This window comes from Podospora pseudoanserina, chromosome 1 (assembly GCF_035222485.1).
Source record: "Podospora pseudoanserina strain CBS 124.78 chromosome 1, whole genome shotgun sequence".
NCBI classification, from domain to species: domain Eukaryota; kingdom Fungi; phylum Ascomycota; class Sordariomycetes; order Sordariales; family Podosporaceae; genus Podospora; species Podospora pseudoanserina.
Genome location: NC_085920.1, coordinates 5,626,365 through 5,641,672, shown reverse-complemented (window position 1 = coordinate 5,641,672; position 15,308 = coordinate 5,626,365). Strand labels below are relative to the sequence as shown.

The 15,308-nt window shown below is 51.5% G+C and overlaps 6 protein-coding genes across 6 annotated transcripts; 3 read left to right on the top strand and 3 right to left on the bottom strand.

Moving 5' to 3' along the window:
* The first annotated feature begins 10 nt into the window (after nucleotides 1-10).
* On the top strand, nucleotides 11-1,195 carry QC764_116110 (uncharacterized protein). The gene is made up of 3 exons (XM_062942859.1): nucleotides 11-507; nucleotides 585-779; nucleotides 866-1,195. Exons 1-3 carry the CDS (start codon nucleotides 144-146, stop codon nucleotides 919-921), a joined length of 615 nt encoding a protein of 204 aa, XP_062805880.1. The 5' UTR covers nucleotides 11-143; the 3' UTR covers nucleotides 922-1,195.
* A 2,335-nt stretch (nucleotides 1,196-3,530) lies between these two features.
* Nucleotides 3,531-4,178, top strand: QC764_0018870 (uncharacterized protein; the record flags this gene model as incomplete). Its single annotated transcript, XM_062940028.1, has 1 exon — nucleotides 3,531-4,178. One exon carries the CDS (start codon nucleotides 3,531-3,533, stop codon nucleotides 4,176-4,178), a length of 648 nt encoding a protein of 215 aa, XP_062805879.1.
* A 1,039-nt stretch (nucleotides 4,179-5,217) lies between these two features.
* Nucleotides 5,218-6,279, bottom strand: QC764_116100 (uncharacterized protein; the record flags this gene model as incomplete). The annotated part of the gene is made up of 1 exon (XM_062942858.1): nucleotides 5,218-6,279. One exon carries the CDS (start codon nucleotides 6,277-6,279, stop codon nucleotides 5,218-5,220), a length of 1,062 nt encoding a protein of 353 aa, XP_062805878.1.
* An 870-nt stretch (nucleotides 6,280-7,149) lies between these two features.
* On the bottom strand, nucleotides 7,150-8,955 carry QC764_116090 (uncharacterized protein; the record flags this gene model as incomplete). Its single annotated transcript, XM_062942857.1, has 3 exons — nucleotides 8,630-8,955; nucleotides 7,770-8,572; nucleotides 7,150-7,712 (listed from the first exon to the last, which is right to left on the bottom strand). The coding sequence occupies exons 2-3, from the start codon at nucleotides 8,137-8,139 to the stop codon at nucleotides 7,150-7,152; spliced, it is 933 nt and encodes a 310-aa protein (XP_062805877.1). The 5' UTR covers nucleotides 8,140-8,572; nucleotides 8,630-8,955.
* Nucleotides 8,382-11,228, top strand: QC764_116080 (uncharacterized protein). The gene is made up of 4 exons (XM_062942856.1): nucleotides 8,382-8,736; nucleotides 8,830-10,238; nucleotides 10,328-10,668; nucleotides 10,732-11,228. Exons 2-4 carry the CDS (start codon nucleotides 10,097-10,099, stop codon nucleotides 10,972-10,974), a joined length of 726 nt encoding a protein of 241 aa, XP_062805876.1. The 5' UTR covers nucleotides 8,382-8,736; nucleotides 8,830-10,096; the 3' UTR covers nucleotides 10,975-11,228.
* Nucleotides 11,229-11,867: 639 nt separating this feature from the next.
* On the bottom strand, nucleotides 11,868-15,219 carry lub1 (WD repeat protein Lub1). The gene is made up of 3 exons (XM_062942855.1): nucleotides 14,637-15,219; nucleotides 13,475-14,585; nucleotides 11,868-13,419 (listed from the first exon to the last, which is right to left on the bottom strand). The coding sequence occupies exons 1-3, from the start codon at nucleotides 14,682-14,684 to the stop codon at nucleotides 12,152-12,154; spliced, it is 2,427 nt and encodes an 808-aa protein (XP_062805875.1). The 5' UTR covers nucleotides 14,685-15,219; the 3' UTR covers nucleotides 11,868-12,151.
* Between the last annotated feature and the right edge of the window lie 89 nt (nucleotides 15,220-15,308).

Genomic DNA, 15,308 nt, shown 5'->3' with positions numbered 1-15,308 from the left:
CATTAGCCTGAGCAGCCACGGGATTTGGGTATAAAGAGGCTGGTTGTCGCCAGAAGAACCATTATTCTCTCATCATCACCATCACTACCATCACCGCAGTAAACCCTCTTCAAGCAGTTGCTTTCACAGTCAGTATCACCAAGATGCGCTTCTCTATCATAGTTTCCGAGGTCATTGCCTTCCACTCGGTGGCGGTCTTTGCTGCCCCGAATGAGATTACTCCCAGGGAGAATCCCGTTGCTATTCCAGCCAAGCTCATTCCCGAGTCAATCGTCAACGCCACCGCCTTGGGGGTTGATGTTTGGGGTCCAGTCCCTGACGACGCTACAAAAGGTGACGGTTTCTACACCGCTACGCCAGGAACCCTCGGCTGGGCCTGGATTCGTGCCCAGCAAGACCTCGGTTCATATGAGGACGTGCTTGAGTCTAGGGGGCTGCTGCCGTCCGCTGCGGTTGAAAAGCGCCAAACCACAAGCATTACGGTGAACGCATATTCGGGGGATTGGTGTAGGTGCTCACTGACAACAGTCCAATTTCTCGGTTATACAGAAGGCTAACATTTCATCTCGTTCTTCTACCTCCAGGCACCGGCAGCGCCTGGCACTTCACAAACCCAGCATACAACGTCCGCGTGCTTCCCTCCGAGAATTCTTTCTGGTACAGCTTCGGTTTCTCATACCGCACGCTTCGAGCCAACGAAAATGTCCAGCTGAGACGCGGCCCGTACAATGGTGACAGATGCCAGACGTGGCATGGAACCATCAACGGCCCCACCCAAGGTATGTGCTAATATATCCTCTTTATTACTTCCAAGTTACAAAGATTGCACGAACCCTTAAAGTACAACTTGCTGACTTGGGTCCAGCCGGTATATGCTGGCAGATTGCATCCACTACCTGCTTCGAGATGAAGCAGACTTGAGCAGCCATCTCCGCGCAACCCATGCTTTGCGTTCTTGCCTCTCTCGTTCCCGTCTTGCTGCTTCTTCCTCTTGACGCCGTTTTTGTTCCTTCATTTTCTCTTCGGTTTCTAAGTTTAGTGACACATTAGCGATGTACAAGATAGTTTCATTGGTCCATTGAATGCGAGATACATACCCCGGTCCCTCGGCTTCTTTGGGCCCTGTGGTGCATTGACAGCTGGTACCGCGGTTGGATCGTAATCATCCTCATAGCCCGGTAACATGTAGACGGGAAGTAGGACGTCATAGTCTTGAAATATAGTATCAAGCATGTTCAGTGTGAGCACAGTTGGGGCGCCTGCTGTCGAGCTGTCAAATTGCACGGCTAGATTAACCGTTCCCACTGCGAAAGACAAGTCCGCCTGGCCTGGAATCATATAAGCTTCACAGACCCTTGTCTCAAGAGGCATTCTTTTGTCAAAACCGAGTTCCTAAGCCAGTTTGCTGCTGATAATTGGCCCGAGGGTGTTGGTGTTATCGTACCTGGCTCTCACCAGTATTGCCGACACACCCGCAAAGTTCGAGAGGTAGATCGTTACATCGTACTCCTATATTCCAAACGCGCCTGTCAGTCTGAAGTTTGTGCCTAAAGTTAAGAGGCAATGGTTTACTTACGTCTTTGGGGAAAGAAGAGCAATACCTTCGGCTGGATTTGTGACTATGGCTCTTTGCTTCTTGGAGTGTCTTGTTGGTTTGTGGAGCAGAATGCTTTTTCGAGCCCCCAGATTGATGAGTTGACTCTTCAGTGCTCAACAAGAAGTAGTTGTCGTTCGGGAACGAAGAATTCCCCTCTTCGCCTGGGTAAGAGCCCTGATCGCTTAGAAGGACGACTGTGCCGTTTTGCTCCTCTTCCACAAAAGTGCCCGATTCCAAATCATCATGCTGTCCGTAACCGTAGTGTTTGATCAATATCTTTCAATTTGAGTTTTGAAAAGTCCAAATTGAGGTGGGCTTCATAGGGATCGTCTGGCTTATCCTCTTCGTTGTCTTCCGGTGCAAGGCTCGAGCTGGTGTTTGACGGCATCGAATCAGGCGCAGACTCGTCTTCATAACTCCCGTGGGGCTGGGAGGGTGCTCCATTTTGGCGGATATATCCTTCCTGGGATGAATACCTATCTCTAACGGTTGGTTCGTCCTGGCCAAAATTTCATTCGAAACGAAATACTGATCACCAGAGATGTATTGGCCATAAGGAGGATATCCAATTTGAGGGGGGTAATCTGCTGCGGAGCTGGCCCGATAGTAATCCACGTTGTCTGCGTATCCCATAGCGACAGAACCTCATTGAGAATAAGTGTCCTCATTGACGCCCGAAGACAAACCCGTAGGTCTTGATGCCCAAGAATCGCTGGTGGGCGCTGAGGGACTCCATGGCTTGCCTGTGGTTTGAGGAGAACTTCACGGGTCGCCTGTGGGTGGAGGAGAGTTCCATGGGTCCCCGTAATATGGGTTGTTGGACGGTTTGTCAGATTTTTGAGACGACATTGTTCCCTTTTCACTTGGTTTAAGCTAGTGACCGGTGATCCTTTCGGACAGGAATTGACGTGAAGTGTTGGTAAAGGTTGAACGTCAAGAAGCCTGAGTAACGGCGGGGTAACAGAAGAAACAGAGTGAAGAAGACAAACTTTTATTAGGCAGTTCATCGGCAGCCTGCTCTCTTTGCTTTCTCATGTGGGGTAGGAGACATGTGTTTGCTGGCCCGGGGATCAGGCTCCTGGTGTCAAACTGGATGTCGCGGTCCCGTCATGAAGATGGAAAGTGCAACTTTCAACACACCCCGCCCCCATCATTCAGATCCAGCTAGATGTACCTACTAGCAGAAGCATGGCGACGATAATGGATCTTCTGTTTGCCCCTTGACTAAAAGAAATAGTTATCATATCCAGACCAGGCCATGTAAATGCAACCACTCATGCTTCGAGCGTTGTCAACCCTCAACTAGATACCTTAGTCTTAACTGAACCGGGCTACAGTGTACCTTTTTGTTAAGAGCCTACCTACTTTGGTTTTCACCTTATTGAGAGGCTGGTTTGGATCTCTTAGAGTTACCATCCTTAAGTAATGACATAATGTTTAAATCAATTTCTCCTGATGTGTTCTGGCGTTTGAGCAAACTCTAGGTCTGGAATTCCTGGTGATATCTGATGGAAAGAGGCCTTGTAAGAGAGTCAGCCTCCTCAGGAGACGGGGAGCTTTAAAAGATGCCTTAGCTGGGAGGTATCAAATAAGCATGTACAAGCCTTTTAAACCAGTCGGGGGTGGTCTTCACATAATCGAGAAGTATTCCTATTCATCCTCGAAACTTTGATATTATGGCAAATTTCTATTCCTTTCAGGCTGTTTTGGATGTGCCCATGAACCCCTTGCCTCCAACTTCAGGCAGCTCAAGGCAGCCCAGGCAACCGCATCTTGGCACTCCACTTCGACCCCTGAACCCCCAACAGCATCATCAGCATGAGGTCGACGAGAAGATGGATAAAAAAGCCCCGATGCGCCAGGTTTCCTGCTCATCATGTAGACAAACGCAAACCCACCTCACCAATCTCAGCCCCAACAAAAACCACCCACCATGTGCCGCATCATCAACGGTATCCACCAGCCATGCTGGGCCTCCCCTTCCTTCTGGCAACACCAAAATGCCCTCCAAAAAGCAGCCAAAAAGAAACCCCGATCAAGACAAAGCACCCGAGCCTACCGCACGAAACTTCAAGACGCCCTCCTCCGCTCGTCAGCCTCATCTACCCTCCTCAAACGCCCCAACGACCTCCTGCCTCGCCCCCTCCTCACTTTGGACGCCTCAGACAAACTATCCAACCACCCCACCCTCCTCCGTGACATCCTAGCCAAATCTCTGAGACATGACAACCATGTCAGCGGCAAGCCCACAGACCAACCGATATGGCAGTCCCTCCTCTCCATCCTCGAGTCTGAACTCCCAAAGGACAACGCCACAGAGCCAATATGGACAGCTCAAGAGATAGAGCTCATCCAGCTGCCTAACCAGCTTCTGAAGGGCCAGGAGGAGATTATCTTGCACCCGACATGGAGACGTTTCCCTGACGCGGCCGGGACGAGGAAACTTATCGCTGAGGCGGCGATGTCCCAGGGCGTTGCGAACAAGTCGCCCAAGCTCATGGAGCTGTTTTGGACGGGAGGACGGTTCAGACGTACAAGAAAGGCTTTGACGATTGTCGTGACTGAAGATTCCGTGTCTTGAGGGGTTGACAGTGGAATATGCTTGCAAAATTATACTGTCGCAATTCACAAGCACAGAACCCACGGATGCGACAAGTTTATAGGATGGTTTAGATAGTATAAAAAAAGACGTTCTTCAGTAATCCACACAATTCTATCCAACGAGACCGCATGGCTGCTGACATCATGAGAAGACTGCAAGGCATAGAAAACCCAAAACAACCCTCGAACTTATCCCCAGGGGTCAGTCACCTTTGCTCCCACTGAAAAGACTCCACGCCCAGAACCAGCCTCAACTGTGTTTGCAACTACAACCGCATGCCGCGCGTGTAACTACCGTGCTCGAACCCAACCCACGTCTGTTAATGCTGGACGAAAACTAATGCAGACTACTACTGGGGATAAGGGCCTAGAAAGATATCAGCAGGGCCACCAAAGACAGTCATAGAGGACGGATATATAGTCGTAAGCCTTTAAAAGTTGATTTGCAGAGATTGTAAGATAGCAGAGGGCGTTTCTGGTACCTTCCAAGGCCTTGACCTCAAATTGCAGTGTCTATCTTTCTCTCCACGACGTGCTGGCTACTCGAGAAGCAATAACGGTACATTAGACCAAAAAGGTCCACAACTGCCGTATCATCTCCCTGCCGACGCTTTCGCCGACAGCATATCTTGCTCCCAGCCCTTCATTAAACCCCCAAACTAGCCCTTCCTCTCAAACTCCGTCGTTCAAGATATCCCGCCCAAAAGACATCAGTACTAAACCCCTTCCGCTCCAAATCCGTCCCCAAACCTCCAACCCCAAAGAAATATAATAGCATCATTAAGAATTATATGTAAGCCTTAGAAAGTTGTCTTGTGTGTTGTGTGTTTTCGCGTGAGCGTGTCGATATGGGTGTCATGTGTAAAAAAGGGGTATCTGTTTGCAAATCCATCCTGGTTGCCAAAATGCGCCAAGTGTTTTGCAGCATGTGTTCAATAATGATATACACAGTCGAAAAAGAGTCCAAATATGAGATAAGCAAGGTGGGTATGCCGCCAGTTTGGCGATACGTGAATAAATTATTGTAGCATGGCAAAACACCAATCGGTTGTTGCCGCATGGCCGGTCTTGAGGTCGGTCTTCATGTAGCAGCGGTGCTCCTTGCCCGTGTCGCCGGGTAGAAACCCCCATCCGACGGCAGTGCACTGGTCAAACGAAGCGCAGCTGTTCATGCAATCCGCCATGGAGGCCGTGTACATGTGGGTTAGATCACGAGAAGAGGTGCTTCCGTGGTAATCGATGCCGCAGAGGCGAAGGAAGCGTTTGTGGGAGCCCGGGACTTGATACATGGTGTTGTTTGCCGCAGGGCAGTCAGAATGAGGGTTTGGCGGTCGGTAAGGGACAGTGAGCGTAGAGGAAGAGACTGTTGAAGAAGTGTGTGCGTCTGAAGATGTCGACGATATAACGGAGGGGTCAGGATTGAGTGTTGCTGACGGTGTTGGCGTGGGACTGGAGCCTATCACCGAGACTGGCGGCGTCGTGGAGGACTCGGCCTGTTCTTGAGCTTCCGCAGACTTGCGAGCCATTGTTACGCCAACGCCAACGCCCACGCCCACGGCAACGCCGATCATAATCACGATTGCAACCGCGATGATAATCCAGAGAAGCTTTCTCCTGGCGACTGGGCTCATTGTCTCGTCATCGCTCCAGTTGCTCCTCTGGGGTTGAAGATGAAGCCGGCGTTCGCTTTCGGGAATTCCTCCGGCGCTGGATGCCAGAGCTATCCTGCCGCTGGCGGCATCATTCCCATACCCTTTCTCATCCGGCCTGTATGGCGGAGGTGTGGGCTCGCGGTAGAAGGTATACTGAGCTAGGTTTGCTGTATCGGCCGTGTTCGCGATGCTGTTCCGATCTTGGTTCCGAGCTGGAGCGATGCTTTCGTTCTCATCCCAAAACACAGCCGGACCTGGTGGCGGCGAAGGCTCATCATCTTGGAGTCGTCTTGGGTTGTGCTGGTAGATGACAGGTTCTGGGCCCTCCTCAGCAAACCGTACACGGTGTTGGATGTGGTCGTTGTCGTTGGTGTTGGCGATGTCGTCAGGGTGGGACGGGGGTCCCTGGCGCGCTGAGGGCTCCGTCATGATTCGGTTATACCCGCGGGTCCATCTCGCTCAGTCAATGTTGTTCGCAGTCCCTCAATCCCGTCACACAATCGTCGGCCGACTTCGCGATGCTGATTGTTTGTCACTTAAGGGCGCCGGAGCGCGTTGCCGGAGTGCAAGACGAGAAAAAGGAAGGAAAGAAAGGGAGAGAATGAATTCTCGTCATGCAGCACAATGGAAAACGCAAGGTGGGCAGAATGAACCCCAACCCATGTCATCGCAATTTCGCGAAGATTGGATCGCGAGCGCTGCGCTTTGACCTTGCGACTCTGGATGCGGGCCCCTGTGGTATTCAGTGTGGGGGGGCTGCAACAGCAACACGTTTTTAGAGGTTTGCGGAAACTCTCCGTGATGTTGCATGTTGGGAGCGGCGTGTGCGGCACCTGAGAGGCGAGAACGTTGCAAGTTGATGGATGACGGGTGACAAACGACGGGTGTTCGTGGGTGGGATATGGCGTTTTATGTCTTGGAATAGAATAAAAAGACGGTCTTCTGTAAATCTGGTTGTTGATTGAGTGTTGGAATACCGACGCTTTGCTTTGTATATGATACGGTTAAGGGCCAGAACTGCCAACCCGGTGACCTTCTTGTGACAAAACAGCAAACTGAAGTTGGTTCAGTTACAGATACACTGACTGCCATTGAGGATAATAATCGTCTGTGCAAGTCCTCTGTGCTGATATCCTACCAAAGGTTTCCACCTGTATTCATAAACCAGTGGCACACCTCCATACAATGAACTTTTCTTTCCAAAGAAAAACGCTCGATAATCTCACAGCCCAAGGTATCCTCAAGCTGGACCATTTGGGGGACACTCTGAGACAGGACTAGTGTCAATCTGGATTCATATTAAGTCACAAGCTTATCAAGCCTCAGAGAATCGATATCGCTCTTGGTAGCAGCGTCTTGATCTTCCAAAGACTGAGATTTCGTTTTGCTCTCAGTCTTTTCATCCCCTTTCTTTTCAGTATCTTGTTGGCCCACTTTTTCTTTTCCCGCCTCCTCGATATGGCCTCGCTCACACCCATCGTGTGTCTGTTGATCTTCTTTCAGGTATATGCTGGTGCTTGAGAAAATGTAATCGAGATCCGGAAAAGGGAGCTTGTGATAGTTGTCCTCCAACTTGAAAAAACGATGGAGATGCCCTGGTCTCTCCTGGGTGCCATCTACCACCCGTAGCCATTCATCCAAGCCGGTACCAATGAAAACGGTCGGCAGAGATTTTCTCATGGCCAGGTTGCAGATTTCAAGTTCGAGATGTATGGCATAGAGCAGTGTGTTCTCATCAACAAGATCGAATCCACCTGGACTGTCAACGGCCTCGAGATCGAGTTTGCTGCAGAATTCCTTATCAATTTGTGTAAATCGGGGCTCTTGAATGAAACACTTGATTTCTTGGTTTGTTTTAGATCCTGATCCCTTCTTGATTAGCCCCCATCTGTGAGTTGCACCAGTCCATCATGACCCACGAATTGTATTGATAATGGCACAGAATGCAGCTGTCTGCATGTGAGCTGTCCACCTTGCTTGAGAACTGCCATCGGCTGGATCATATGGTCCTGTCCCTAGACATACTGCCCTGGCAATGCGTGGTAGTTGTTGACGTGATGAGAGAGCCGAGTCGAGGAGTTTCTCTAGTTTCTGCCAGCATGCAGACTGCTCGAATTTTCTGGTCACACCGTCGTGGTATTTTGAGAGATCACCAATAGAGTATTCTGGATTTGGGTTTGGCTGCAGATTGTCCGAAGGAGCCTTCTCATCAGCTACTGGTTTGGATACATGGCGAAGTTTTCTGCCTTTCCGCTTGACCTGATTCCACTCGGCTCCGGTGTCAGCCATGATGTGCCACAGACGTGCTCGAAAAGGATCCTGAAAATTGATAGACTGAAATGGTTCAAAAAAGCTCCAAGTTTGCAAGTCGCTCCAATTCACCGGCTCTCCTGCAGGGTTCCCCGTGTAGAAGCAAGCCAAACCGAGGGGCAGTTGTGCGATAAGAAATTCGATAGGCAGAAACACGTTTACCGCCTTCCGTGTTTAAACTGTCTCTGGTTTATGCAGGGAAGATCTCAGGGTTGGGATTGGCCCACTTAATCGCGATGCTTCCCATAATCCACTGGGCACTGAACCTGGTCAGGCTGGTCTTGTCAGGGACTCATGAATCCTCATCATATCGAACAGAGGAAATGCCTTTTGCTTCCTGCTATTCATTGATTCCGATTCACGCCCATTTCTATCCCGAGTTTATGACATCTTCACCACCAGACATGCCGAGCTCGGGTACCAGCAGTCAGCTTACTTCATATATGGGCTGCAGAAGCGTTACACACACCAGACTGTTGACGCGGCCACTATTTTGACCATCCCGCGATGCAAGTCATTCGTCCGAGCATCCGGCTCTTGAGAACACCAGAAAGCTCCAGCCACCAATGTGTATAGGTAGGGCTGTTTCGCAGTCAATCAGCTTTCACCCAAGCTGGCCGTGATTCACTGATCTACAGTGGCTGCGCCTTTTGAGGGCCAGAATGGCAGAACCGAAGAATGCATCCCAGTCAGAAATAGCTCTTCGCAGAGTCGCACTGCATCGAGAACCGATACCACACTCCCGCGGAAAAGAATTCGGTCGAGGGTTTTTGCTGAAGGGAGAGAGAATCCGAGGGTTGACAGATCGCCCCCAAGCCGTTCGCATGCCCGATCTTGATTGGTTCCCAGACACATGGCTGGGCGCTTAGCTGTGAGGAAAGGTTGGAGGGGAGACGGCACACAGTGGAGATGGCTCTGTGATCAGCTTGATGTGACTGGAACCCCGCCAAGCACCACCACCACCAGCCTTTCTGTGCAACCTGCTGGTGTAGCACGATGGCAGAAAGTCCCAAAATCTCTCTCATCAGGACCCCGCATCACGGCTCCGGAGCGACACTGCAGGTCTAAATCAGTGTGGGCTGGTGTGTCAGTCGAAACTATAGTTGCGCCTCTACGAAGATCGCCGTTCTAGATTTTTCCCAGATGCACTAGGAATTCCATGTCCAGGCCAGCTCCCCATTGTTCTCAATTGGGAGAGCCGTCGGTGTTAAATGGTGATAGTATGCAGATTCGAGCATGAAGGCTTGACGATATCGCCCCAGGTTAGCGACTTGCCCAGCAGCCGAGCGGCCACCTTTGCCCGCTCATTGGCCGTGGGCTCCCTTCGGGGCAGGGGGTCGGCAGGGTCGGCATGCACAGCTCGCACCCCTTCAAGTTTTTTGTGCCCTCTGAGTGGTCGGGATGCTCAGGTGCATGCTGCTGCCAAAAAGCCGCCCAGATTGCTGTGCCTGTTGGTGCTTCAGCATGGCAAAGTCGGGTCACGGCGGTGGAAGGGTGTGAAGGTGACTGGGCATGGGGGGTGACAGGGACCACTGGGCGGCTGGAGAGGAGAGGGGAATGGCTGCATACATAGGGCCGATGGGCCACCACCACCAGATATTATCCTCCCGTCCGCCCAGCACGACCTGTTCTTCTGGCCTTTTCCCTGCTTCTTATTTCTGCGGTTGTCTTTTTTATACCGAATTCACAAATCTCAACTCCAGATACAGACGTTCCGTCGGTCGACACTGGGACTACCAGACCAGGACAGTGATATAGATATTGATCGGCAAAGAACTGGCGATCTAGAAGGAGGAATTGAGACATTCGACTGAGAGGTTTTTTCTTGGAGAAAAAGAAGAGCCGGAATTGAAAGGGAAAGCCCTCGTGAGGCTCTGATCACGCAAAACTTTGGTTACACCTTCACATATCGCATCCAACGACACACTTCGCCAAAATGCTTACATCAACGTTTCTCACGGCTCTGACAACAGCCACTGTCGCCTCTGCTCACATTGTCATCACATATCCAGGATGGAGAGGCAACAACCTCATCACCAACAAAACCTTCCCATACGGCATGCAATGGATGTATCCATGTAAGCTCCCCTCCCCATCTTTCTCATCTCAGGCTGCCCCTCCCCCGTTACACAACCCAAGACATGAGTTGCTAACTTTTCTCCCCTAGGTGGCGGCATGGAAGTAACAACAAACCGAACCTACTGGTCAACAAAAGGCGGCGCCATCGCCTTCCAACCCGGCTGGTTCCAAGGCCACGCAACAGCAATGGTCTACGTCAACATGGGTTTCGGTACTGAAGGCCCCGAAGATGGACCACCGGGCGGTCCCCCCAACATGTCTTTCCCCATGGTTCCCCCCTTCCAACTCCTCGGCCCATCAAAGAACCCGTATCCCGGCACCGTCTGCCTCCCTCAAGTACCACTGCCAGTGAACGCGACGGTCAAGGCTGGCGACAATGCCACAATTCAGGTTGTTGAGTTGGCCGTACATGGCGCTGCTCTCTACTCGGTACGTTCCCATCCTCTCGATGCTTTCATCACGTAGGGCGATGGATACTAACAATACCGGCAGTGCGTCGACATCACATTTGTCGAACCAGGCGATTCGAGACTGGCCGAGGTCAACGAGACCAACTGCTTCAACAGCACCGACATCGGCGTCGCGGACGTGTACACCCTCACCCTTCGTGCTTCCGGACAAGGAGCAGTCAACCTCACTAGCGACGCGGCACGATCTCTGACTATCAGCGGCTCAACTCTTGCATGGCTCGGCTACGTCCCACTCGCTCTCGGCGGTTTGTGGGCGCTGCTATGATGTGACCCGTCACAATTTTGGCAGGCAGGTTGCGTGTGTCACTGTTTGGCACTTTGTATATTTTTGATCCTGAAGGCAAAACCAGGATCTCGTGTTGGCATTTCTGGACGGCGTTCAAGGACAGAGGGTGAAGGAAAGATATTTTTTGGGAGGGTACTATATCTGCCCGTTTTTTTTTTTGTGATTTTTTGGTTTTGGGGAATTTTCTTTTCTCGTTGTTTAATATTTTCTCACTTACAACTTTTTTCCCTCTTGTCACAGAGAGCTGGCAGAGGAGCAGACTGTTACTCAAGGCAGGGAGTAGACAGGATCACAAACTGAGGCTGTTTTTACGCTACCTCGAATAGAAATTGTCAGAAAAGGCAGCTGCAAAAATTCGAAACAATTCTGAACAAAACATTGGATTGTCTTGCTTGGTGCGATTTTGCACTGACCAACCCACATCTCATCTCCAACCATCTTACCTCCGGATTTCGGGAACCCCATCCATCCAACCATCCAGTAAACCATCCAACCATCCAGTAAACCACCCAAGAGTCCTCCCCAGTGTGAGAAAGTTGTAGCAGACAGAGTCAGCATCAACCCTGAAGCACCAAAACCCCCTCATCAGCCGCCGCCCAAATGCCGGATTAAAGTGACAAGCTTTCTCCGCCCAGGTTTCGGTTTCAGTGGCGTGTTCAGTTAGGGAGTAAAGCGGCTCAAATCACGTTTTCCGTCACCGTTGCGTCGGGCGCCAGCAGATACACTTCTCACACCACCACCACCCACCACACCAACCAACAACAGTCCCGCAAGTCAAGTTTCCTGATGTCTGACATAGACAACCGGGGGGGCCGGGTGGCTTCAGGGGCTATTTTCGTAGAGCAACGGGAAGGCATCTTCATCCCCGAACAGGTGAGCGAGAAAGGCGACTGAACTTGATAGCGACTACGTGAGACAAGAGTAGACTGTCACTATACTGAAACCAAGTGGGATAACATCTCGTTGCCTCCTACTAACCCATGTCTGTAACATCAAAGGCTCTAATCTCTGTCCCTAAGTACTGTAACTCTTTCCTCCATCCCTTCCCTTTTCGCCCTCCGCGTCGGACCTCTGCTGTATTAGCAAAGCATTAGAGGTAGCTGGGTAACCTCATATATACAATATTCCCTCACACTTCATTCACCACGTGTCACACTTATTGCCTCAGATAACCATAGCACTCCTTTGCCAACGACTTGATCCTCTCCTCTCCCGACTTCTTGGCCGCTTCACCAATCGCCTCCCCAACCTCGAGGGCCTTGGCTACCTGCTGGGCCTGGCCACCGGTGGAAAGAACCATGCCAAGCGTCATGACTGCGCGGAAGAGGACCTCAGCATCCCTCTGTCTGCTGATAACAGCCGCAGCAATCTCACAGATGTTGGAGATGACGGTGAAGTTGACCGTGCTGCGTTCGTTGAAGCCCAAGCAAGCAAAGTTGAAAATTGCGGACGTCAAGGCGATTTGGACGTTGTTGTTCTCTGCCCCAATGGGACTTAGGCCTTCTCCGAGGCCAGCAATTCTGCCGAGAACGGTCGTGATGTTGGTAGCGTCCGATGTGACCAGCTGTCTCCCCTCGAGTGTAGTGAACAGGTTGGTAATGGTCCGGAGTGCCATCATGACATTGTTGGGGTTGACGGTAGACACATCAACCCCGTGAGCTAACTCGGTTAAAGGGGTGTCGGTTTGAATTGGGGACTGAACATCGAGCGCGCTTCTGAGCGCAGTGTTAGCGATATCGCCGCCTCTGGGATCGGTCACAGTGGCGACACCCGGCCAGGTGACCAAGCAGCGAAGTGCGTCGAGAGCAGGAAGTCGATCGCTGTACGGCCATTGTGTGGTGATGCTCAAAACGCTTTGGGTCGCGTCGTTGAGCGCTGGGGGTAACTTCCCCTTCTGACTCGCAGCTTGCACTCCCATGGTAGCTTGGAGAGCCTGCTCGACAACGTTGAGGCCACTCGGGTTCATAGAAATGTGCTTATTGCCAGCAAGGATATGCTTCTCATTAAGGCTTTTGAGCTTCTTCAACACAGGCTCAGATTTGGCTACCGTAAGGGCGAGGTAGTCTGTATGCGGCAAAAACTTGGGCGACGGTTGTGATGATTGATCAGCTACGGACTGGGCTTCTGTCCCATACGGATCAGCCAACCCTGAGGATTGGCCAATCGTCGCACCTTGGGTATTTGAAGTGATGAATTGGGCCACTTGGTCGAGATATGATATTGGCAGCTCGTTGTCACCCAAGAACTTGGTTGCTGCCTCGTAAGGGTTTTGAGAAAGGTTGTAAGGGAGCTTGAGTGGCGGTGCCCCCTCCTTGATATCAACGTCGAAAACATAGTCGTATTCTTGGCCGTTATATGGAACCTTGCGGCCGGTGCTGCCAGTCGAGTCGACGACTGTGCCGACATGGATCCATCGCTGCTCACCTGTTTGACGTTAGTGTCTGAGCTCCTGAGTTGCATATCATGTCAAATATCTGACCTCGTGACCACTGGTAGGCACCGATTGTGCCATTCTCCTCCAAAACCGTCTTCACTTGCCCATCTTTCTGCCCCACGTTGGTTTGGAGCCAAGTGTGGGGATCCAGCTGTTCCTTATTGATCGAAGGCCCAAGCTGCTGTTGTGGTATCGCCGATGTACGAACAGTCTCCTCGAACTGGACCAAAGCCTCAGCATCCGCCGCCCGGTCCGGGTTACGGGTAAAAACTCGGACGGTATGGTCACTGGCACCTGACACAATGTCTCCATTTTCAGGGCACACGGCTACCGTCCATACTGAGATCGCAGGGTGCGTGATTGTTTGGACACACTCTGACCCCTTCCATACCCGGACTGTTCGGTCCTCACCACCACTGACGATCTCGCCGTTGGGAAGACAAGCGAGGGAGTAGATGAAGCTGTCGTGGCCACGCAGTTCTCCGACCTCTGTACCGTCTAACTTCCACAGCCTGATGATGCCGTCATTGTCGGCGCTGGCGAAGTCGGCCCCACTTGGGTGCTTCTTCAGACCAGTTGGAAGTTTGCACAAGGCGCGCACAACGGAATTGGTTGTTAGAGTGCGTCTTGGTTCTACTTCGTTGTTATTGTTGACCTTTCGAATGTCATAGATGCGGATGTGGGCATCGGCACTGCCAGTAATGACCGTATTCTCATCGAATGCCAAGACCGTCCAGATGGTCTTCACTTCACCATCATGGGCAAGCTGGGCAGCCTGCTCCCACTTGTCCGTTCTCCAAATGATGGCTTTGCCATCCCACCCTCCGGACACCAGATACTTCCCGGCCGGAGAAACATCAAGGGTGCAGACGTTGTGGCCATGGCCTACGAGAAGGCGATCGGCATTGTCGGTTGAAGTTAGGCTTGGGCGCTTGACTTCGATGATGGCCTCGTACCCGGCGGAAATGACTAGGCCCTCGGGCCACTCCGAAGATGGCGGCAAGAAAGCAACCGAGTTGATATAGCCATGTCCCTGGCTGGCGATAGTTTCATCAAATGTCGGGGGTTGCGGGGCAGTCTTGCGCCAGAGACGGACGGTTCTATCGCGGGAGGTCGAGACAACGAGATTCGCGGAAGGGAACGCAACGGCACGAACCTAAGTGGTCGTTAGTTGAACGAGTCATGAAGAAATCAGTTAGAAACGCACATCAGCTTCGTGCCCCTTCAGTTGGGCCGAGAGCTTGAAGTCCGGCATCGCGATCTTGGTTGGGCTCTCTGGGAGCTTAGGTAGGCGGGGTATCGTAGCGATGGGTGTCAGTCAATGAAAGTGCTGGTGGAGCAATGACGGCAACAGGTGTTCGTCGCGAGGCTGGTTGTCGATGCAGCTCCTGCGATAACTCGAGATGGTTTATGAAAAAAGATTGACTGGGAAACTCGAGTAATGGAGCTGCCGATTTGTAAGGCTAACAGTGAATAGTGGGAATGGAAATGGTTGGAAGACGAAAGTCCGCAAGCTGGTTGCTCCTGGAGGGGTTGAACAGCGGCGTGGCTGCGGACGGGCTGACGGGTCCCAGGGGAAGCTCCCATCTCCAGCACGGGCCTTCTTGGAGCTCCATATCTGTCAGGCTTCAATATCATGAGGTGGCCTACATGCAGAACAAGGAGGCATGTTTTTTCTTTCGTCTCATCATAGCAATATCCACATATATATGGGCCCTTGTAGGTTTCAGGGTTTTGTTGGGATGTCTACAAGACCACGTTCCATATTCATAGTCTTCCAAGTACCTAGGAAGTCAGATAAGGTTAGAGCCAGGATTGTTGCCGAGCGATCCTCTGATGCTCGCTGATGTCTCTGATGTCGTAATGTTGCTGGAGGACA